Raw genomic sequence first — 23,470 nt, forward strand, 5'->3', positions numbered from 1 at the left:
GTGGAATTACAACAATCCAACATTGTTCTATGCGATGAGGTAAAAATAAGTAGAGCTTAGCTGAATGCAGGGATCTGACTTGCCAGATAGACGGAGAAGGCCAATGCTGCAAGCTGAAAAAGTCTAGAAACTGACATGTGCAGCCACTTTCATTTACATAATACTACTACTCTCTAGTTTATGCACCAGTTCCATCGTTTATCATGGCCACGGTCGCAAGACGTTGTAGCCTTGGATTGCCTGGCAACTGGTCGCCAGTCAGCTGTAAGCACACTGTCACTCAGTGGCAAATGACCCCACAAATGAAAAAGCACCACTACACCATTGGCGACTTTACACACCTCTTCACATACCATAAATTGTTGAACAAAAACCAAAGATACTTTTCACACGGGTCATTAATAATCCCTGAATAGACCAATGTCATTATCGTCAAAACAGAAGAGAAATCCAAAATGGATGGATTGGCCTGGTGGTGTTTTTTAATTGGAATTCTCTTCCGAGAGCGATGCTATAAATCACACCGACAACAAAAATCATTAATAGAAGAAAATTATTTGGAGGGGAAAAATGGTTACGATCTTTGTGTTGTTGACAAAAGTCATAGATAGGATGGCTGACACAACAGAGATGATGCTTAGAATTGGGAAAATAGACTACGGTAACCAAATAGCTGTATTTAATGCTCTTTGGGCGGTTCATGCATGTAAATGTGTTTTCCTCTGTGTTGTGACCTCCCATTAACACTGCGACTTTCCCTCTGAATTGATCAGAGGCTGTATAAATGGATATCATAAGGAATCGTGGGGCTAATTTATCAGTGTTAAAATGCAGTCAAGCCTGACTGTAAGAGGAATTGTAAACTCCTGTGTGCTTTCTGCTCAGAAGTGTACCAATAGTGCCACCACCTGGAATACCTTGAAAAAAAATGTCTTTCTGCAGTCTACATTTATGATTGCATACACGTTTTCAACAGTTAAAATGTTAGTACACATTTTATGTGTGTGTATTTAGAAAGAGAACAGAGACCACTTTAGAGCTATATTATGCATTTTGTATTGTACTGAAGGCAATATAAAAGCCACATGCAAAACCAAAACAGGATTTGGAAAAGCAGTTTCACCTTAAAAAATATAATGTATATGACTTGTTTCATGGTGTGATACATAGCTAATCTTTTTTTTTTTTACAATTGATAACATGATTGGAAAATTACAAAGCAAACATGAAAATAAATATATATGGTGAGACGATCCACTTGCATTCCAGTTCTTCTGTAGGTAATACCCAACTGCCACATTCAGTGAGTGTCAACCTCGTGGGATTCGGGTTAAGTCAGTACAGTCTGTGCCCATACTAGACAATATGTGGGATTCCAAAGACGTCTCAGGTCCATGCAACTCATTTGATGCTCTTCCGCAGGCTCTCCAATGTCTGCAGGAAGGATCTGTGGGCCTGATCCTGCTCAAATAAGGAGCAGTCGTCATCTTCTTCTTCAATGATTCCACACTGGAGGCAGCGGAGACGAGGTTCACGTTGGCCTGCCCTGCAGACGCAAGTCGTGGCCAAAGGCTGAGGGAACTCTTCCATCACGAGAGGCAGCAGATGGGCAGGAATTGCGTCCATGCTGGTCGCCATGGTGATCTGGTATGAGGGCAATGAGTCTTCAAAAATGTAGGTTTTTGGAGGGACCATAGAAATTTCTGTGAATCTGGTCAGTGAAAAAAATTAAGCATCAAAACAGGTTTGGTTGGAGCAAATGACCACCAGCACTCTTTATACAACTCTGCAAACCACCTATTTCTTCCTTTGGACATCCCCCCATTCCTCCTACATCCTCGGCGGTGATACACTTCCGGCAGTTTCCATCTCAGTGCACGGAAACATCTCCCAGTAACTGTTGGCATGGGAACCAGGCAGAAATGTTTGGGAGAAAAGAGGCAGAACGGCAATAACAAACTACTTGTATGGACAATGGAAATAATAAGTTGCATAAGGTCACATATATAGAAGTGGTAATATGGAAACCTGCTGAAAGAATGTGAAGATAACTCAGGGAAAATCAAGTAGTTTTTGTCCTTAAACAACATCATTGAATGATGAAAAGAAATGAAAATTACATTAGGAATCAGCTTTCAAACCATTAGGAAAGAATATGCTTTGTTAAATACTGTCACACGATAATGATTTTTGTTGTTTCTATTGTGTGGGTGTTACTTAAATACTCTCGAGTAGAACAGATGTCATTGTGACATTGCATGTTATAATGTAATGAAAATAGGTCACAAAAAATATTTATAGTGTTAACCAATGAGAAATAGGTGAAAAATTGTTAGATGCAGTGGCATTTTTTCATGATTACGTCTTCAATTTTAACACTCTAATTCAGGGGTAGGGAACCTATGGCTCGGGAGCCACATGTGGCTCTTTCGATGGGTGCAGCTGGCTCTTCGCTAACCTGTGAGCTAAAATATGGAACCCGCTGGTGACAGAACTGAGATACTACGTCCAGTGCTGCTTTAGTCTTCTTTTTTTGCATTAGACTCTGCTAGAATGCATACTCTCATTGATTAGCAACTGCATAAGAATGTTGTCAAAAATATTCTTTTTTTTTTCACTTTAAAAGTGGTGAAATTACTAAAATAAAAGACACCCATTTACATGTATTTTGACTTTTAAATTTTAGAGTATGGCTCTCAAGGATTAACATTAGAAAATATGAATTTGTTTATGGCTCTCTTCGTCAAAAAGGTTCCCGACCCCTGGTCTAATTGTACATCTCTAGTAAATGCCATAAGGGGAAAAACATGCAAAAGAATTGGAAACATTCATCCAATTCTTTTGCCTTGCCGTGTCCCACATTGTTGCTTTTCAGAGATTAGCGGAGAGTGGGGGTTTCGGGGGAGTAGAGAAACAAATGCCAATCACGAGACTGAATGTCAAGGAGAGATGCCACACTGGAGAATGTGTGAAATTTGTATCAACATTTTGATTTTCAGCCCAAGACTCATCGAAGAACGTATACACCAATCTCTGCACTTTATCTTCCGGAGCTGTGGCAGAGTAAACACCATCTGTGAGTGATTTTAGCACCCCTGTATCATCTCAATTCCTGGACCCAGTTGACATTTTAAAGGTCGCATTGGATTTTTAAGCAGGATCTTTCAAGTGCTTTCCGTTCAGTGAAAATAACATCTATGGTTGTTATTTACAAGCAACAAAATCCATCATATGGCCCTGCCAGCTGGAGCAAAATCCGTTGATGCCTTTTCCAAGTGGTCTATTCCCACAGCAGATTGGGGACAGAGGGGAAAAAAGTGAGCATTTTCTGATACCTTAACGCCAAAAAAACAAAAAACAAATGGAACAGAAAAAAGAATCAGTTCATCAAAATATTTTAATTGTTTTAATGAGCTTTTTAACACTCACACAGAAAATAAAGGGGACATTGTGCCAGTACTAAATCTTTTTTTATTTTATTTTTTAAATAATGGTCAGAGAATTAAGAATAGTCAATCTTACTGCACTGAGATTGGACTTGTTTGGGGAAATTCTTGATATAAGAATTAATTACGACAGATGGAAATTGAACTCCAATAGGCAATCGGCACATTTCAAAAATTTAAATAGGGCAAATTCTGTCCAAATGCACAATATTAGCTACACCAAAAACAATATACAGTACAATGGATAATACTGAAGTTGTATAAAACACACAAACAAATGTTCTGATCATACAATTCATACACGTGTTTATTATGCTAAATACTGTTGGGATAACGGTAATGCATTTTATTGAGTTCAAAAGGACTGATAAATACTGTTGTGGGATAACTGTACTGCATCTTATTGAGTTCAAAAGGACTGATTTTAGCCATGATTTGACTGCTTAGATTTGTCTTTTTCACTGACCAAATTTTCCAGAAAATATGTATTCATAGTTTTTCTAAATAAACACAATTTTAGGTCAAACAACGCAATTAGAAAAAAAAAAAAAATTACTCCAAAACTGACAAAAATGATCTTTAGGAATGTTGAGAAACTCAGCCTGCAAATGTTTTACCCCAAACATGTTAATCAAGTTGTTTCTTTGTATTAATTAAATGTATAGCAAAGTAATGTAAATTAATAGCGTGTGGAATTGGTTGATGAAAGCGGAAGACTAATGTACAGTGATGGAAGCCAGAAGCTGCGTTGCATCATCTCTGACTTGTACTTTCAGAGGGCAGGGGAAGTGATTTGCTCCCCGGCAACTGTCAGCTTTTCCTCTTGTTCGTCCGCACTGATGATGATGACGATGGTAGTCAGACAAGGCATGAGCACAGCTGGTCCGCTCCCGGCCGCTGCTGAGCTAACCCTGCTTCTGCTTCTTGAGGTAACGAGCACGCTGGGACAAAGCCATTCCCATCACGTGTGTGCTGAGAATGCTGGCAGGGAGCAGAGCTGTACTCACCCAGCCCTGCAGAGAGAAATTACACGGTCAGCTGGTGGCATTTACAAATAACAAATTAACATTCATAAATGATTTTCAAACCCAGAGGAACAACTGGCGCTACAAAGGTGCTTTTGTAAAAGAAAATGAAGGCCAATTGTTATCAAATGTTACCAAGACTGTCAAATTTATTTAATCTTTCCTCATGCCTGTTAAGCCATTTGTTTTGCCAACAATTAAGCTTCTCTTGGACGACTGGATCGCATCTGTGCCTTAAGCTTTTCTGTGGGCATTTATTTATTTTTACCCCGATCAACAACAGGTGGCAAGTGACCAATTCAGCAGATTTTGAATAATCATGGTCACAATCGTGTGATTAGAAATCAGGCCGATGACGTGAATTTCAGAGGATTGAATCAGGTAAAAGAAATAGCAAAAGATGGCATAACAGGTATATTTTTGCTACATAGTGTTAAATTGGGCTATTTTAAGTGCCAGCCCTATACTCAGTTTGTTAAAAAATATTACATTGCACAAAAAACGTAACATTTCATTTTGCAAAACAAAACAAAACATGCTTAGAGTGAAAACAAGATCAGATTTTGTTTCAGTAACCCACAATTATGTGAGAACAAGTGCTTTAGTTTGTAGCATCATCAAGAAGATAAGAAGATAAGAAGATCGGATCAGGTGCAAAAAACAAGATTGGGACATCCATGGTGTATAATAAAATTTGTAATTGGCTGTAACGGTCTCACCAGACCAACAGCAGGGGTGCTCCAAATATGTATTATTACTTTCAAAAAGACACCACGTACCATGATAGCATGAGGCAGGTAACCATTTGTTTGCGTCTGAAGGCCTACAGTGTTTAGCTCTGCAGCAACGTAGCGCTCCGGGCTCGGTTTGTCCAGTGTGGGCCTCCGGATTTTGCTCAGTTTAGTTGCCACGAAAAATGGTAGCACACTCTGAAAAAAGGTGATTTTTGGGGTTATATAAATCTGTCTGACTTCAAATGTGTTTTTGTTTTAAATCACATCAATTAGAAAGCTTTTTAACTGATTGTTTTGATATATGTATTCACAATAATGTAGACTTTTTGAGGCTCTACCTGGATGATGACCCCTTTGCTCTTATACTCAGCTTGCAACCCTCTTGAAAAGAAGTCCACAAATGCCTGGAAAATCCATAATGGTCAGTCAATAATTCGTAACGTCAATGGTGAATAAACCATAAACAAATCAGAAACTTTCTTGACATCCTTCCTTAGTCATTTGCTTTAGAAATTTAAAAAAAGGCATGCCTTGAAACTTAACACAACTTACTACATGTGAGAAATTTATTTACTTGAGTTGTATAACCACTTAAATTATTCTATTCATTCATGGATTCATTTGTATTCATTTACTTTTTTATTTAGTCCAAAAATAATGATCAGATATGACAATTGACGACAATTATTATGCCTACCTAAATAATATCCTAACGGATAAGATCATCCTATTCTAAGACAAACGCAAACTTGTTTTCTACTAAGGCTGGAAGTGTGTGCCCTGTAGTCACTTGAATCAAATTGATGCCAATAAATGCACAGTATCACACATCAATACTAAATCAGTAACCACACTGTATAGTGAACAGGACAACATGTTGCAGGTCAACATATTTAAGCTTGGTAAAGTGTCTTCTTTTTGCAGTGTATCCTCTTGTGTTATTTCTATTTGGCCATCATTTATTTTAAAGAAAACCCAGTGTTACACATCCTGCATTATCCTGATGAATCATTCTATATGGAATAACCACCTGTTGTCGCGCTTCGTTGTTAATAAATCCAAATAAATAATCTCTTCACCTTGGATGCAGAGTAGATAGTGAGCAGAGGAACGGGGTACATCCCACTGGCAGATGAAATGTTGAGAATGGCACCTTTCTTCCTAAAGTCAAATAACAGATGACTCAGCATGAGGAAATGTTATTTGATTCTAGATTAAAACTATAAAATCAGTGACACACCATTGAAATGAAAATAAAGATGGCATTTGGAAACTACCTAAATGCACAGAATTGAGCAAGCTAAGGCTACACAGAGTCACTTTTAGTAGTTTGGAAATAATGTGTTCTGATATTTGCAAAAATTGTTGGCTTTGGCATTAGAATTTAAAAAAAAAAAAGACCTCACCTCTCAGTCATTTGAGGCAAAACAAGTCGTGTCATCTAGTAAGAAGATGGAGACCAACAGAGAGAAAACAAAATGTCAAGCAATTTCAGATTCCAAATGCATGGTAACAAAGGCATTACGTAGTATCCCAAAAAAACAAGGGTGACAAACTAAGGAATGAGCCAGATGAACAATTTTACAGAGATCAGAAACGAAGATCTCCAATCTTGCCATATGCAATTCCATCATATAAGTGTCAAAGAACTGTTTGGGCTTGATTTTGTCTGGACATTTAATGTCCTCTCCTGTTTGATTTCACATATGAGAATGGATATGCCCACCCTTTGTTTCAATATCTTCATATTAATCCAACCACCCCAGAAATCTAAATCCAGTGTTAACATCCAAACTGTGTCTTAAAAAATATGTATTTTTTGTTTACATTTTGGCATGCCATACTCCTTAAAAATGACTACTTTTTGAAGTGATGAATGATGAAAACACTGGCCTCACCTCCTGCCTAGAGTTAGGTGGGATAGAAACTGGCACTCTGGCAACGGAAGCTGAATGAATGTTTTAGTTTTGATTGCACTTGTGTGTATGTGACCTTGTTATCACCAGACACTACAGCTGGCATTCTGTGCTCCAATGCGTGCCATTATAGATGTATTAGTTTTGACACTGAAGCGCTCACCTGGCACACTGATGTTATGTTGATATTCACCAATGTGTCAATGAACTGAAACAAGGACAAATAGCATGAGATTAAATTTGTGCATTTGAGGAATACAGTATGTGGAAATTGGTAAAACCCATAAAGAACACACAGAAAGTTTTTTTTTCTTTAGAGTTTGGATAAAAGTTCACTTCCTTTACACCGTCATGAATCATTCATAAGCCACTAGAAAACGAATGCATAAATCACTGACTTACATTATCCAGATTGGGGACACTGAGGAAGAATTCTGGATAAGAATAAGATATCCCAACATTGTTCACTGTAGACAAAAAAATAAAAGTGTTTTCCCCCAATGTAGCCTGTAGGGGTCAGCAAAAGACAAGGAAAATTGCGCATATTTCCTTTGAACGAAATGTAAATGTAAACGATAAATGCATGTATGGAGATTTTAATCTAAACTGGCCAATGATGTATATCGATGGAGAGAAGGTCGCCACTTACCTAATACTCCAATCTCCAGTCCTGCAAGTCCATCTTCGATCTTGGAGTAAATATTTACTGAACTGAAGTCTGCTGCAATGGTTTTTGTCTCCACACCACATTTGCTCCCTGTATGTACACATGCAATGTTCATCACTATAATGTATCACTTGAATGTTTGGATAGACCATTGCATTTTTAGGACCATCTAGTGCAGGGTTCTCCAAAGGCGGTACTCAAGGGCTGCTGTGGGTTCTTGTTTTAGTTTCAACTTGTTTCTGATAAAACAATTAGCACCTGACTGCAATCAGTTATTACGGATCGGATTGGTAAAAAAATAAAAGTGCCACCTTATTCGGTTGGAATGAAATCCTGCACCCAGTGCGGCCCTTAGTGGAATAGTTTGGAGACCCCTGATCTAGTTTATCCAAACATCTGACTAAATAGTGTATGTAGGACAATAAAAGTAAGCTAGAGACATCAGCAGAAATTTTGGCCAAAGAGAGGCATAATAAGACCTCATAATCTCCGGGGAAATCCCTCCTCTAATACTTTAGTACAGGCAGATAGAAAATATATACCAATTTCTTTGGAAACTTCATCCAGCTTCTCTTGAGACCGACTTATCAGCACAATGGAAAAGCCTCTGCGCGCCAACTAAAAAAGTACAAGAGAAGAATGAAAAGCCCTGTTAGCTGGACAATCAGGAGTGTGCTAACGCACAGTACAGGCTGAAGGCTATGAGGAAGTGTGCATGCACTCTACTGTCTAACTAATTACCTCCAGGCAAATATAAAAGGAACAAAAATAAAATTGGGCTCGAAAGATAAATAGACAATGGTCCAAATGCATTGCAATCAATTTTCAAGAGAATGATTTCACAAATAACATTTCTAATAGTAGGACTTCAAATTCTACAAAAACATGAAGAATGAGAGGTGCTGACTTGACAAGCCTTAAGGTTGTAATAATATGACATAGTGTGTGCTTGTGTGTTTGTATACCTCCTCTGCGTAGGCTTTGCCAATCCCATCTGTAGCTCCTGTCACAACTAAGCAGAAAAAACACCTAATTTTAAGTTGTTAACATTTGAATCAAGGACACAAAGAGAGAAAATACACTCATGTCTCATCAATACTGCTCTTAGTTCAAGATTAAGCACTGAAAAACCAACAATTTAACACAAGACATGTTGCTCAGCATGTTTCAGGCTGAAAATTAAACATTATTTTGTCAATGTTGGCAGATATCTGCAGTATCTTGAGCATCAATTCACTTCCATGGCTTGAATGCGTTCAGGGGAAAAATATACACAATTGCAAAGAGAATCGGTACACTAACATGGCTAATTCAGTGTATTACACCACAATGTGATCCTCATGGAAAAACACATTAATTGAGTAGGCAGAATTTCAGCCTTTGACCTTTATGTTGCAAATGTAATGTAAAATTTAATGTAAATATAATGTAAAAATACATTTGAGAAAACTCTGGACTGAAAATTTGTTGGGTGCACTGTACTACCAACTTCCAATGTGCAGTTATTTTTGCTCATTACTGAAGGTAAAATCCATAATTTATATTTAACTATTCCTTTTTTTAGTGTCTGTGGTATATTAGAGCAGTGGTCCCCAACCACCGGTCCGTGGACCGGTACCAGTCCATGAGCCACCTAGTGCCGGTCCGTCAGAGTAAAAAATATTAACGATTTTCAATCTCGCCCTCCTACTTGAAATGAGAAAAGTTGTTATAATAATACAAAATAATTGCTATTATGCTTGGGACTTGTTTTTTTTGCCGTCGTGGATGTCGTTCGTGCACCAACCCCACCCCCACACAATTTTGTCTTAAGTTGTCGCCCTCCCCATTAGCCAGCCCGCGAGAAAATAGGAAGAGCTTTACCGGTCCGCGGTGAGAAAAAGGTTGGGGACTGCTGTTTTAGAGTACAAATGGTGCTGCAGCACGATCAAACATGAACAAGAGAGGGGGACAGTTAGAGAGAAAATGACAAACATCAACAGAGGGGATCCTAGGGGCAGCTTAAAAATAGCTCAAAGAAAAGGAGCAGAAGAAAATGCAGGAACATTGAGGATGGAAAAGAAACAGGTTATTTTAAAATGTTTTGAGGGAAAAAAAAAAACAGTTTGATGGATAATAGGGGGCCATATTTCTCCATATAAATCAGTGGTCCACAAACAATTCCAGAAAGGGCCGCAGTGGGAGCGGGTTTTTGTTCCAACCTGTAAGAGGAAACCCTCCACCAATCTGGTATCCTAGAAGTGCAATCCGTGGATTGTAGTCAGGTGCTTCTTTTTTCAGCAGAAACCTCATTGGTTAAACTGTTTCTGTTGGATCGGTTGGAACAAAAACCTGCACCTCTGATATAAATGTTTAGAACTCTTGCTCAAATTAAGTATGGTTAGAGAGGTTTTCATTGATGCAAATGTGAAGACAAGGAAATAACATGCAGGGTTTTTGGGGGGGTGAAGACAGTCATTTTCCGTGCCACTTATCCTCACAAGTGTTGCACAGGGGTGCTGCAACCTATCCCAGCTAACTATGGGCACGAGGCGGGGACACTCTGCAATATACAATTTTCAACCAACCTACCCTGCATGTTTTTGGGATGTGAGAGGAAACCGGCGTACCAAGAGAAAACCTAGGCCAGACCAGGGAGAATATGCACAGTGAGGATGTACCTGGGATTGAACCCTCCACCCCGGAACTGTGAGCCCTCTATTTTTCCCCGTTTTTTAGGCTATTATAATTTGGGTTTAGGGTTTCATCTTTGGTTTTCCCATTCCCAGGTTCAACTGTATGAATAAAGCACATTTATGAATGGCTCAAGTTCTGTTACATAATGAAACTGTCGGCTTCAGTCAGGCAAACTTTGTGAATGAGGGAGGCTGTAGATAACCGGTTCCTACGCCTCACTGCATATCCTGAAATGCACTGCATGCGAAACTCAAAATGTTTATAAATAAATAAAAGGAACAGATATGCTTCCATTTTTAGACACATACAAACAGATGAAAGGAGGCCAGCTCTTGAGCTTAAAAGCTTCTCCAGCAGAATAATGTCCGTTAAGTAGATCGATGGTTATATTAAAGCAAACAATGTCACAAAACAGTTTTGATAACCATTTGGCAGTTAGTTGGCAAAATGTCAGAAAAGCTACAAAACAGACTTCTACATAAACACTATCCAAGTGCAATATGTATGTCACTACCATTTTCTCATTTAAAGTCTATTTTATTCTTCATTTAATTATTCTATTCTCTGTTTACGGCTCGCTCAAATCCTTCTGTCTCTCTGAGCAGTGGACAGATGGATTTTACAGGCCTCTAATCTAATCACAGTCTCTTACTTCATTTTTAATTCAATGACAAATGGCTGTGAAATAATTCTAATCTGACACTATGTTCTAAATATAGTCTGTATTTACTGTAGTAAATAAATAAGAGACCACAAGTGCACTGTGCAACACGACGCATGACACAGCTCCATTATGTAAGAGAAACCACACAACTACGTAGTCTAAACGATATAGAAGCAGTTTCTGTCACATATATTCAAAAAATACTTCTAAATGATGTTTTGAATAAGGCCAGCAACAAATAATAGAAATCAGGTAAGATTGTCAATGAAACCTAAAATGTGTACATAATAGGAAATTCTAATCATCCTCATTAACTAGATTTTTTTAAAACAAATAAATAATTGTACCAGACATTATAATCAGACAAATCTTTAGTGACTATAACAGTAGGCTAGAAAAAAAGAACAGGTCATATTAATTTGATTATATTAACTGGTTTATGTTTATTCTATATTTTAATTACTTATGTATTAATTATTATCAAATTTTTAATTATATTAAAGTAAAAAATATAAATTTAAAAAAAAATAGAATTTATATATAAAGCATCAAACCACCTCATAAATTGGCATTCACAAACAAAGCTGATCTAAAATGACACTCAACCACCCTGAAAGATCTAAGGAAGAATCTAGACTGGCTAGTTTGCGGAAGAAATAGAAGGACTGAGCAGAAGACAGTGAATAAGGGCCAGAGAAAAGCAGAGAGACACAGAGAAGAATAATTTTAGTTGGGACAGGGAAGCAGTGTGCACCGCCGCACCAGCTGCATCAGCGAAAACAATGTCATGGTGACCAGCAGCCCGATTGGCGTCAATAGCATAAGTGTGGCCATTTTAGGCTGTACCTAGAAACACAGGGGTCTATTATTACTGTGAACAGAGGTCCATAATAGATTAGAATGGCAGAAATTGCAACAGACAAAAACATGCCAAGGTAACGCTTAATTATTAACGCATTGCAGAGCTGCCAAGTACTCCGGAATTTCAGGAAATTACCCGGAAATTCAACGCAAACTCCGGGACTCAGGAAAACCTCCCTAAACTCCGGAAACAAAAAAAAAATTCACTTAAATGTATCTTTGAAGCAACCATTTCAGAGGAATTCCAAATTTACAAATTAAATGCCTAGCCCTAACCCCAACCCTAAATTCTAACCATAACCCTAAATTCAAATTCTACCAATAACCGTATTCGTACATTCTAACGCTAACCCTACATTCTGACAATAACCCTAAATTCTAATTCTAACAATAGAACAACTAAATTCTAGTGTGGTTCCAGTTTTTGTCCAACTTTACAACGTCTTTTTGAGTCGGTATCCGTTTTAGCTACCAAAACCAAGATGGCGCCATTCAAATGGCAGCCGGTGGTGGTAACTCCGTCCACTCTTGCTCATATTGTGTTTTTGCTGCTTTTCTGTCGTAATGATTTGATTTGGTGAATCTTAATGATCCCATTGACTTTGATTTGCTTTGTACTTTGTGCTTTTGCTTTGTTGTTCTGCGGCCTTTGCGACTGTACTGTATAACTTATAACTATGCCTTTTCTTGCTACGGTCACAAATTTCCCGAATACAGGATGAATAAAGTTATCCAATCCAATCCAAACTCTAACCCTAACCCTAAATTCTAACCCTAAACCTACATTCTAACATAACCCTAAATTCTAATCTAACCCTAAATACTAATCTAACCCTAACCCTCATCCTACATTATAACCCTAACCCGAAATTCTAACGCTAACCTTACATTCTAACCTTAACCCTAAATTCTAATTTAACCCTAACCCTAAATCCTAACCCTCATCCTACATTATAACCCTAACCCAAATCCTAAATCTAACCCTAAATTCTAACCCAGACCTTACATTCTAACATTAACCCTAATCGAAATTCTAAATCTAACCCTGAATTCTAACCCAGATCCTACATTCTAACATTAACCCTAACCCAAATTCTAAATCTAACCCTAAATTCTAACCAAGACCCTACATTCTAACATTAACCCTAAATTACAACACTAACCCTAACCCTAAATTCTAACCCAGACCTTACATTCTAACATTAACCCTAATCGAAATTCTAAATCTAACCCTATTCTAACCCAGATCCTACATTCTAACATTAACCCTAACCCAAATTCTAAATCGAACCCTAAATTCTAACCAAGACCCTACATTCTAACATTAACCCTAAATTACAACACTAACCCTAAAATCTAACCCTACATTCTATCCCTAACCCTAAATTCCAACACTAACCCTAACCCTAAAATCCAACCCTACATTCTATCCCTAACCCTACATTCTAACTCTAACCAAGTGGTTCTTAACGTTGTTGGAGCAACCGAACCCCATCAATTTCATATGCGCATTCACTGAATCCTACTTTAGTGCAAAATAAAATAAGATTTTATTTTCAAATTGCAGGTATATTAATTCCTCGCAGCATTGATTGGCCAAGCAATGTAACACAGTCATCTGCAGCCAGTTAGGCGGGGCATGTTATCGTGTATAGACATGATGAGTCGATGTGTCTTGACTCACCGAACCCCTGTTTAGAACATATCTCTTGAAATTGGCGAACTGGCCATGACAATATTCATTCAGAGGGTAACACAGATTAACACATGATAATATTCAAATTAGATTACTTTAATTCAATTTTAAAAGTAAACATTTGGGAGTCATTCTAAAAATCAAGGATCAAATAAAAGCCAGGTGCCCTCTTATTACACTAGCTACGCATTCTGCAACCGTATCTCAAATATATACATAAAAGTAAAAAAAAAACGAACAGAGATATGTATAAACACCTACCGGCCCATTTGCCAAGTTTCGTGGGTGATACCAGCAGCCCATTGCCCAGCACCCACACTTTGAAGCCGGCAAGCAGGCGGTACACGGAACACAATGACAGCCAGGCCGCGGTCACAGCGCCGAGCCAGTACAGCGGCTTCTCCAGGGCTGGAAGAACCACATCTTCAATGGAAAACATCTCTGCCTCCAAAAGCACTGCTTTTCTTTCCTAAAAAAAACGATGTATGTCTTCCTTAAATTGATACTACAGTAAAGGATAAAACTGAATGCAAAAGCACGCATACCGGTGAGTTGATGGAACTTCCGCGTTTGTCGTAATCACTTGAAGGCGATTAAAAAAAACTGAGTCTGTGATTGGCTATTTTCTTCTTCAGCTATTTTGTCAATCGATGACCGAAAAAACAATTTGAACAAGACTGCCACCTACTGCTCATCACGGCTACCTTCGCCAAATAGTGTCGTGGTCAAAGGAGATTCACTATCCGTGTGAGATGGTATTTTGTCAAACGTTAGGAATATTATGGATGCGAAAAAAACATAAAATGAAATATATTGACCCTTCAATGGATTGTTGGAGATCATTTGTGTACTGGCCACTTTTGAATAAAATGCCATGCTAAATACAGTCGTGATCAAGATGAATGAAAAATGTAATTATAGTGGACGGTGAGTGTGAGCTTTGTGACAGGAAACATTTTGCGTGTATAGTAATGATTTAGGTTTAAAATAGGCCTGGTGCATTACCATTAGTGAGGAAGTAAACTCTAACATCCCAACAATATCTATTTTGGTTTTATTCATTCATTCATTTTCTGAACATCTTAATTGAATTGAATTGGAATGTATTGAATTGAATCCTTTTATTCAATTCAATTAAGCGATAAGGGTAGCAGGGGGTGCTGGAGCCTATCTCAGCTGACTTCGGGCACCAAGCAAGGGACTCCTTGAATAAGTGGCCAGCAAATCATAAGGCACGAGGAGACGGACAACCATTCACACTCACACTCAGAGCTAGGGTGTCCAACCAGTCTAACATGCATGTTTTTGGGATGTGGGATGAATCTTGAGTACCCAGAGAAAACCCATCCAAACCCGGGGAGAACATGCAAAGTCCACACTGTGAGAACCCACCTGGGATCGAACCCTCGATGCCAGAACTGTGAGGCCAAAACCTACATTTGTAAAATAGCATTCATTTAGTAATATACATACTACTTCTTGTTTGTCACCCGGGTGCAGTGCTTCTTCCGCCTGACTCTGTTGCGGGCAATTTGGGTTCGATTTCCATTCGGTGGAAGTGTGGTTGTAAAAGGGATTGACTAGTGATCAGTATCAAGTAGTCTGCCTTTTCACTCAAAATCTGGACAGCACCCAAATGAAAATAAGCGATGTTGAAAATGAATATGAAATGAAAAGAAAACATGAATTCTTAGTAATAACAAATATTGTTTTAGTAATATTGATATGGCATTAACATTTCAATGGTGGATAAAATGACTACATAAGAATAAATGTTTAATTGAACTCGCCGCAATCCGATCGCAGATTAAAAATGATAAGAATGGTGTGAACATGAATTACTATTATCATTCATTCTCTTCAAAATCGCTTATACTGCAATAATAAAAATAATAAAAATAATAATAATTATAATAAAAATAATATATTGGCCATTCTTTAATTCTGTATCGCTTGTGAAATATGCATCTGCGAGTAGAACTGTGAGTACACTGACAAACATTATATACTAAGCAGCCAAGTAGATCAGACAGCATGGGTCTATAATGTGACCAAGAGCATTATATAAGAACATAGCTTCTAAAAATAGAACTGCAGCAATGGTAATCAGGAGTTTCACTTGTTTGCCTCTGAACTTTCAAAGGAAACCTATTCAAAATAATCCTGAATGAAATTAAGATTCAAGGGGCATTTACTTGTAGGCACAGTCTATGAGAGCAACTGTATGGTTCTGATGCCACATGTAAGTGAATGTGACTGAGAAATCTTAGCTCACCTTTCTTAACTCATTCTCAGCATAGCCTCTCACTTAAAATGGATATGACGTCCATCACCAACAACGGCAGCAAATAAGTGGGATAAAACTTAGCTCATTCAGCTTTACATCGGGAAAACTAGCACAATCAACAGTATATTGATAAGTCATATTTCTTATTTCATTCTTGGTTTTTTTAAGTCCGATAAATAAAACACAATGTCTGAAAGCTTTTTGAAACAATTTATTTCTTTTGTGTGTTCCATGCACAGTTTTAATCCAGTGTGACTGAAATCATCATGCATAATACTAGTCTAAACTTTATTTGCGATTTTATAAATAATGCATATAATGTAAAATTGCATTTGAAAGCTTCACTTGAACATTTACAATAACTAATCATAAAAATTACAATATTACAGAGAAAGGAAAAAATGGTGAAAGAAAGAAAGAGCGAGAACAAGAGGTAGGAAGGGAAGAATAAAGATAGAAACATTATGGGCTTCATAATCTTGTTGCATTCTGAGATTTCTTTTGTAAAGTATGATTAAATCTTTGTATATTTCCAATAAAAACATTGTAATATTTTTATTTGCATTAAATGTCATTTTTGTTTTATACCACACATATATGACAAACAAGGAGGTCTAGATTATGAATTATAGGCCCACATGTGCAGCATGGGTGTAAGTAGGGACATAGCAAAAAGAAAAATTGAAATGTACGCATCATACACTAGACAGCACAATCAGACCATACATGCAAATATTATTCATGCCACTCATAAAGCGATAATAAAGTAGAAACTTTGATCAATAAGATTCTTTTTCTATACTTGGGATAACATTTTTATTGTGTTTCTCAGCCCAACATAAGTATACTTACCTTACGAGGTACTTCTATTTTATTACTGCAAGGGAACTTTTTTAATTTTTGTGCTTCACTTTTTTGTTCAATTTACTTCATGACCGTCTGTCTGACAAGGATAAAAACAATCACAATTTAATTACAGCAACACTACAACAAAATCTCAAATTTATTTTACGTCTATTGACATTGTAATGACTCTGGCAACGTAAGGCTGGACTTCATCCTTTGAAAAGTAAGAGCTCATTAAAACCATTTTTAAATAAAGATTTTCTTTTACCTTTCACATCTATTAGAATTTAATAGATGTGAGAGGTAATACAAAATCTTAAGGATTTAATAATTAAATCCTACATTCAGTGTATATGAGATGAAATGCAACTAAAAACATACACACGTATAACTCATCTTGCTGTAATATTAAATTTCATGCAAAATACAAATGACAAATACGGTTTCCTGAAGTGATGCATAGCTGTTTCATTTTAAATATTAATGTGATTTTTCAACAACAACTGTTAGCCATATTTTCTGGGAGACTGGCTTTATCAAAAGAGACAAAATTAGAAAAACAACCAAATCAAGTGAGAATAAATCTGATTGTCATAGACAACAAACCTTTGGTTCACGTAATTGAATCAACATTAGATATGCACTTTAAAGATGTCATGTCCTTAGATCATTCGCAATCTGAGCATCCAGAGGTGGGTGTTGTATCAGCCATCATCTCCAAATCTGTGTGAGACAACCTGTTTGACAAAGTAAAACATAATGTTTTAGCATAAAAAATGTTTCAATAACAGTACACAAAAAATAAATATTCACAACGTAGTGAAGAGTATGCTGTGAAGATTTTGTTTACCAATTTATTACACTGAATTTGTAGCAAAAAATATTATCCCAGACTCTATTTTCCCTTCTTTAGTTGAGATCCTGGGCATCATATCTGGAATTGTTTAGGGTAGTTTCACAAGGACTGAGACAAAGAGAAGTTGATGACCGTTTGTCTATCTTGATTAATTGTTGGATTATTGAAACAAAAATAGAAACATTACAGTGACCGCTGCACATCTGGTCATCTATCAAGTTAGACCACAACACAAATGATAAATTATCATGATTGTGTACAATTTGTGGGTTGAACATTGAAAAGATGTAAACACAAAAAAAACTCATTTAACATTTGAGAAATACAACAAAATGTCCCTAAAAAGTATTGCCGACTCTTAAAACTGGGAGCATAGCCCCCATTTTGGCTCTGGAAGTTGTACGATGGGTTAACTGGCTTATCCAGTCATTGGTACAGACATGTGTTTTATGCTGGTGTGCTGGCATGCTTAAAAACGTGGTTCACATCCTCCACAAATGCTTTTTGGGGTAAGGGCTTCCCACCTTGACTTATGCACAGCAAGCCCAGACCGCAAAAAGATTCGTGACGGACAATTCGCAGATCCATGACTCCCCATTTTTTTCTGCATCATCATCATCATCATCATCATCATCATCATCATCATCATCATCATCATCATCATCATCATCATCATCATCATCATCATCATCATCATCATCATCATCATCATCATCATCATCATCATCATCATCATCATCATCATCATCATCATCATCATCATCATCATCATCATCATCATCATTATAATCATCATCATCATCCTCATCATCCTCATCATCCTCATCATCCTCATCCTCATCATCCTCATTCATCCTCATCCTCATCATTCATCCTCATCCTCATCCTCATCCTCATCCTCATCCTCATCCTCATCCTCATCCTCATCCTCATCATTCATCCTCATCCTCATCCTCATCCTCATCCTCATCCTCATCATCAATCATCCATATCATATTTGTGTTTTTTATGAAGGTAGATCTCCACTGCTTTTCAGCAACACTGTTGTTACTTTTAAAAAAGTGTTGTGGACTTTTCAGGCGCAGAGGAGGCTTTCCTGCATTTCCAATTGTCACTGACCAAAAGAAATGCAGAAAAAAGCAGTACCTAGTGTTAGCAGAACCTCTTAGGCACCGTATATTGTACTTAACGACTTAAGACAAACGTTTTGTCAGTCTTTCGTGCAGTTTTGCCTGGTTATTGTGTTCAGGTTATCGTCTTTACTCAAATGTGAGGTCAACCAACGTCCCGTGTTTAAATGGAAGCGTATCTTTGGGACCCCACCCTCAGTCTCTGTTTCCACGGGAAGCCGTTCAAGTCTTTTCATGCGAGGACGCGTCTTCCAGCCAGCCGGTCACGATCCAACCCCTCTACCCGCTACACCCCCCTCCTCCCCCATCTGTCTCGAGCTCAACGGAGCCAGACGCCACTGACGCAGCACACGGCGTGCTCACTTTCAGCAGTCACGACACAAGTCTCATCGTGCACAAAAGGAGAAAAAACTGCAAATAAGGACTCAAATGTCATTATCGAGCTCTATTTAAGGCGGTGAGCTGCTTTTTATTTGATTATTTGCTTTATTTCACGCCCAAAACGCCCCACAAAGACGAGCGGTCTTTCTGGCCATATTTGAATCGGTAAAAATAAAGAAAAAGGCTAAAAAAATAAATGAATACTCCATAAATGCATTCGGTTACACATGGAAGTGCATTGAATGATTCTGTAATGCAGAGAGTGGTGTATGATACGGACATTGTGGAAACGAGCATTTCAGCACCACAATAGGGGATAGTTCCCCACTCGTGGAAAAAAGAAATATACAAAGCAATAATAGCTATAATAATTTGAGTAATGCTCCGCAATTAAATTGCCAATGCACCCAAAAATCATCCTATCTAAGGGGCAAACAAAGATCTCCCTAAAACGTCACATTCACTTAGCTGCACAAAATGACACGACTACAAAACTACACGAATGATGCAAAATCTGACAGGAGGATGCAAGATAGAAGAGAAAGCTTCCCACAATACTCACCATGCAAGACTGAGGAGTGTCGCCAAGCCAAGACAAAAATACAAAATAAAGCTGCTCTCTGCTTTAAAATGTTCTCATGCTTTTCGGTTCTTCCTACTGTGCACACACTGTACTATTGAATGGTGTGCCTTTTATAGGAGTGATGCCCCCTATCTATTTCTGGATCACGATCCAACCCTGTGTCTATTTTTAGCATGCGCGTGATGAAAAAAAATAGGAAGAAGGAAAAAAAAAAGCTCGCAGAGGTTCCTTGGAGGAATTTCGTGCGTGCAGCCTTCATCACCCCCGCCCCTTTACCCTCATCACCCCCATCCTACACTGTCCATTGTGCATGTTTAATGCTCGTGCACAGAGACGTCTCCTTAATACAATGTGTGGAAATATGTTTCAAATTTTCTGCAGATGCAAAATATGCGCATGGTGCAGCTTTCATTGTACATTCAAAATGTGCTTATAAAAGAAAGCCCCCATAGAAACATTCAAATGCATACGATCAATCATTCAAATCCCTATATTCCCTGTTATTTTACTTAACAAAATCATAAAAATGAAAAACACTTCCTCCTCTCATAGCTGCGTCAATGTTGACGTCAGGTGGAGAATCTCCCACTTGGATGATGGACGTAGGAGCATCCATGCACAGGTCGTGGCAGAAAATGTATCCGCATGAGTCCAATGAAACATGGTGAAAAACAAATAGGGGAAAGGAGAGAAATGCTGTGACTGAAACAAAAGCCATTTCCTCTTTGCCTCCATCGAACGAGCCCTTCCTATCATCTGCCCACACCTCAGCCATCACGTGGGTGGGAGCGCCATGAATAAAAATGTTTGTGTATGCGGATCAGCTGGTGATACTCATGCCTCCAGGTTGGGTTTCCCCTCTAGTAGACTCACGTACAAGACCCCAGGTATTCACCGCTTCCACCTATTATGATGATGCTGAGCTGCAGATGCAGTTGGAGGGCTGCGGACCTCTCCACTCTATACCCCTACCCCATGCCTCCCCCCTGCACAGGGCAGAATGCTGAAACGCGTAGTAACGGAGCGCCGCTTGGCCGACTGATGATGCTATTTTTAACTCCCATCCTCAACATGCCTGCCGCTGCAGCTTTCTCAGCTCAAGGTGGCCTACTACTGTACACAGGGTTGACGCATGGTGAATGGTCAATATCCCTGGATACTTCTGGCTCTGCAAAAATTAATAAAAATCTGAATTACATTCGGGCATGAAAAAAGTAATAATAAAAAAGCAATCACAAATACTTCACAGAAAATTATATGGGATGAACAATTGAATTTTTCTTTGTCTTTTTCCAATGATGCAACGGGAGTCCTTTTTTTTAAAGGAAAATATTTATTTTTAACGTGTCCACTTGGTTTGTAAAAATAGCAACCACATTGAAGTACACATTGTGCTGCAGCCATTGTTATACGGGGGTTACATTTATTTTTCCCTCAAGATTAGATTCAAGGCCTGAAAGGTAGCTGCAATTGCAAAGGGAGTATGAATACCATTCATTTGAAAGATGGTTGCTCAAAATATTCGTGCATGGAACTTTTTGTAATTTTTAGATCTCCGATATTGGGAGAGACTTTTGGACCAAAATATGATTCTGATAATAAGCATGGCTATGTTGTCTGTTATACCCAGGCACATACACATTACGTGTATTAGTGTCGAGCACAGGAAGGGAGGAACAATTTGGGATACTTACTCAGATCGGATTGGCTCAATTAGTACTGGCAGTGATAAATGTCTGCCCTCATGTCAGACAGCCACTTCTTGGAAATACTGGCTTTTACTGACACTTTTCTCCAATATTAAACATTCATTTATTCATCTTCCATACTGCGCATTCTCGAAAGGGTTACGGGAGTTGTTGGAGGCTAACCTAGCTGACTTTCAGGTGGAAGGCAGACTACACACTAGACTGGTTGCCAGTCAGTCGTAGGGCACACAGAAGGACAAACAACTATACGCACTCACAATCTTTCCGCCACCAGCGGGAATCGAGCCCGCACCTGCCCGCACCGAAGTCAGGCGAGTGAACCTGTACAGCATGAAGCGGCTATCAATATTAAACATAAAAAGAAAAATTAAATTCAAGTTTTTTTCAGTTTATCAAGAAATATTTTCTCCATTAGGATCGACCCAATAAAGGTCTTGTCTTTTCCTTAGTTCATGCTGCACGCGAGTTGTCCATGGTTATTGCCTTGAGTTTACTGGTAACACGTATCTTACTAACTCAGAGCAGTCATCTCAAAATCATTTCTTTCTTATCACTCAAAATAACATTCAAGTTACAAATAGAAAAATGCGGGCTTTATCTTTGCATGTTATGAACTACACCAATGTCTACTGAAACAACTATATGTTGGTTCAATAGACACTGGTGGTCTGTTTGTGTTTTAACAGATTGAGAGCCACAACAACTTGGGTGAAAAAGAAATGCGCATAGTACGTGAAGGTGCACCAAGCGTATTTTGATGCAGTCACTTTGGAATTCAATGCCACTCACTGTAAACATGGTTTTCTTACATCAAACGCCCATCAGCAGTATGATGTGTATAAATTTGAGTACTGTTGTAATGAGGGGTCCTATAAATACAAAAGATGGTCAGTCAGCTTACGATTTTTATTTCAAAGTTAAATGAACCAGGCACATCATAAGAATTCTTCATCAACCAGACACACTGAGTTTTATAAAAGATTGTAAGTACGAATGATCATCCGTCTCTCTGTGTGCCCTACGGGTAACTGGCGACCAGTCTAGGGTGTAGTTTTCCTTTCACCCGAATTCAGCCATATATATATATATATATATATATATATATATATATATATATATATATATATATATATATATATATATATATTTCAGCGGCGGTCCGTGAATTTTCTAGCGACGCCTTCAGCTATGTCTGAATCAATCCAACCCTCAAAAACTATTTTATGGGTCTAAAACCTCTATTGCAACTACAGCTGCGACACATAAAAAAATCATCAATAATAACCTCATACAATTGAAATATCATTTAGGAATATAGCCGTATTTTACTCACCAAAAATCCTTTTTACCTGTACACAATATCCATCCTCCTTTCTTCCCTCCTTCTTTTCTATTGCCATCGAAGCTAATGCTGAAAGTCGAGCCTGTCCTGTCGTATTTCTGGCATACGTTTTCATTCGATTTAGTGCTGAAAATGTTCGTTCCCGGTTGTGACAGGCTTGCTTGCTTTGGAGTTGTCCGACCTTTCTTAATGATGTCCAGCTTTTTTGTCTTGAAAAGTCCGTCTTTAAAATGGTTTTGACAGTAAATGTGCAAAAAAATCAATTTCTTCTCCTCCTTCAGCCATTGCGGGTTGACAAAACCGCTATTAAATCAACACAACGATATATATATATTTGCTTGTGCAGCTCGCTCCAGATACAGTTTGGTAGCTCTGGCTAGTCCACTCTATCACTAGCCAATCATAGTTAGTGAAAGCGATGACGTATCCCTACGCCTGCGAGCAGGCCTTGATGTCACCAAATCGAATTCTGATTGGTTAAAGTGACGCTTGTTTAATGCAGCAGAGCCTGCAGAACTGATTGTGAAGGCCTTGAGGCAGATTTCTGACCCTGGCAACAAATAATGGCTGAAATGTGATTGGTTAAATGCTTCAATATGAAAACACACATCTGGAAGCAGTGCAACCAGGGGGAAAAGCAATGAAAGGAAG

General features: G+C 38.2%; 1 protein-coding gene across 2 annotated transcripts; it reads right to left on the reverse strand.

Annotated features, from left to right (window-relative positions):
* Window positions 1-3,379: 3,379 nt before the first annotated feature.
* Window positions 3,380-14,309, reverse strand: hsd17b12b (hydroxysteroid (17-beta) dehydrogenase 12b). 2 transcript variants are annotated; one of them, XM_077591413.1, is made up of 12 exons: window positions 14,231-14,309; window positions 13,947-14,154; window positions 8,754-8,800; window positions 8,331-8,406; window positions 7,771-7,878; window positions 7,524-7,588; window positions 7,285-7,329; window positions 6,612-6,646; window positions 6,285-6,366; window positions 5,544-5,609; window positions 5,251-5,400; window positions 3,380-4,459 (listed from the first exon to the last, which is right to left on the reverse strand). In XM_077591413.1, the coding sequence occupies exons 2-12, from the start codon at window positions 14,122-14,124 to the stop codon at window positions 4,352-4,354; spliced, it is 960 nt and encodes a 319-aa protein (XP_077447539.1). In that variant the 5' UTR covers window positions 14,125-14,154; window positions 14,231-14,309; the 3' UTR covers window positions 3,380-4,351. The 2 variants fall into 2 exon arrangements, with proteins under 2 accessions (XP_077447539.1, XP_077447531.1); XM_077591405.1 differs by lacking the exon at window positions 14,231-14,309 and having other exon boundaries at window positions 13,947-14,224.
* Window positions 14,310-23,470: the final 9,161 nt, after the last annotated feature.

This window comes from Stigmatopora argus, chromosome 2 (assembly GCF_051989625.1).
Source record: "Stigmatopora argus isolate UIUO_Sarg chromosome 2, RoL_Sarg_1.0, whole genome shotgun sequence".
Lineage (NCBI taxonomy): Eukaryota > Metazoa > Chordata > Actinopteri > Syngnathiformes > Syngnathidae > Stigmatopora > Stigmatopora argus.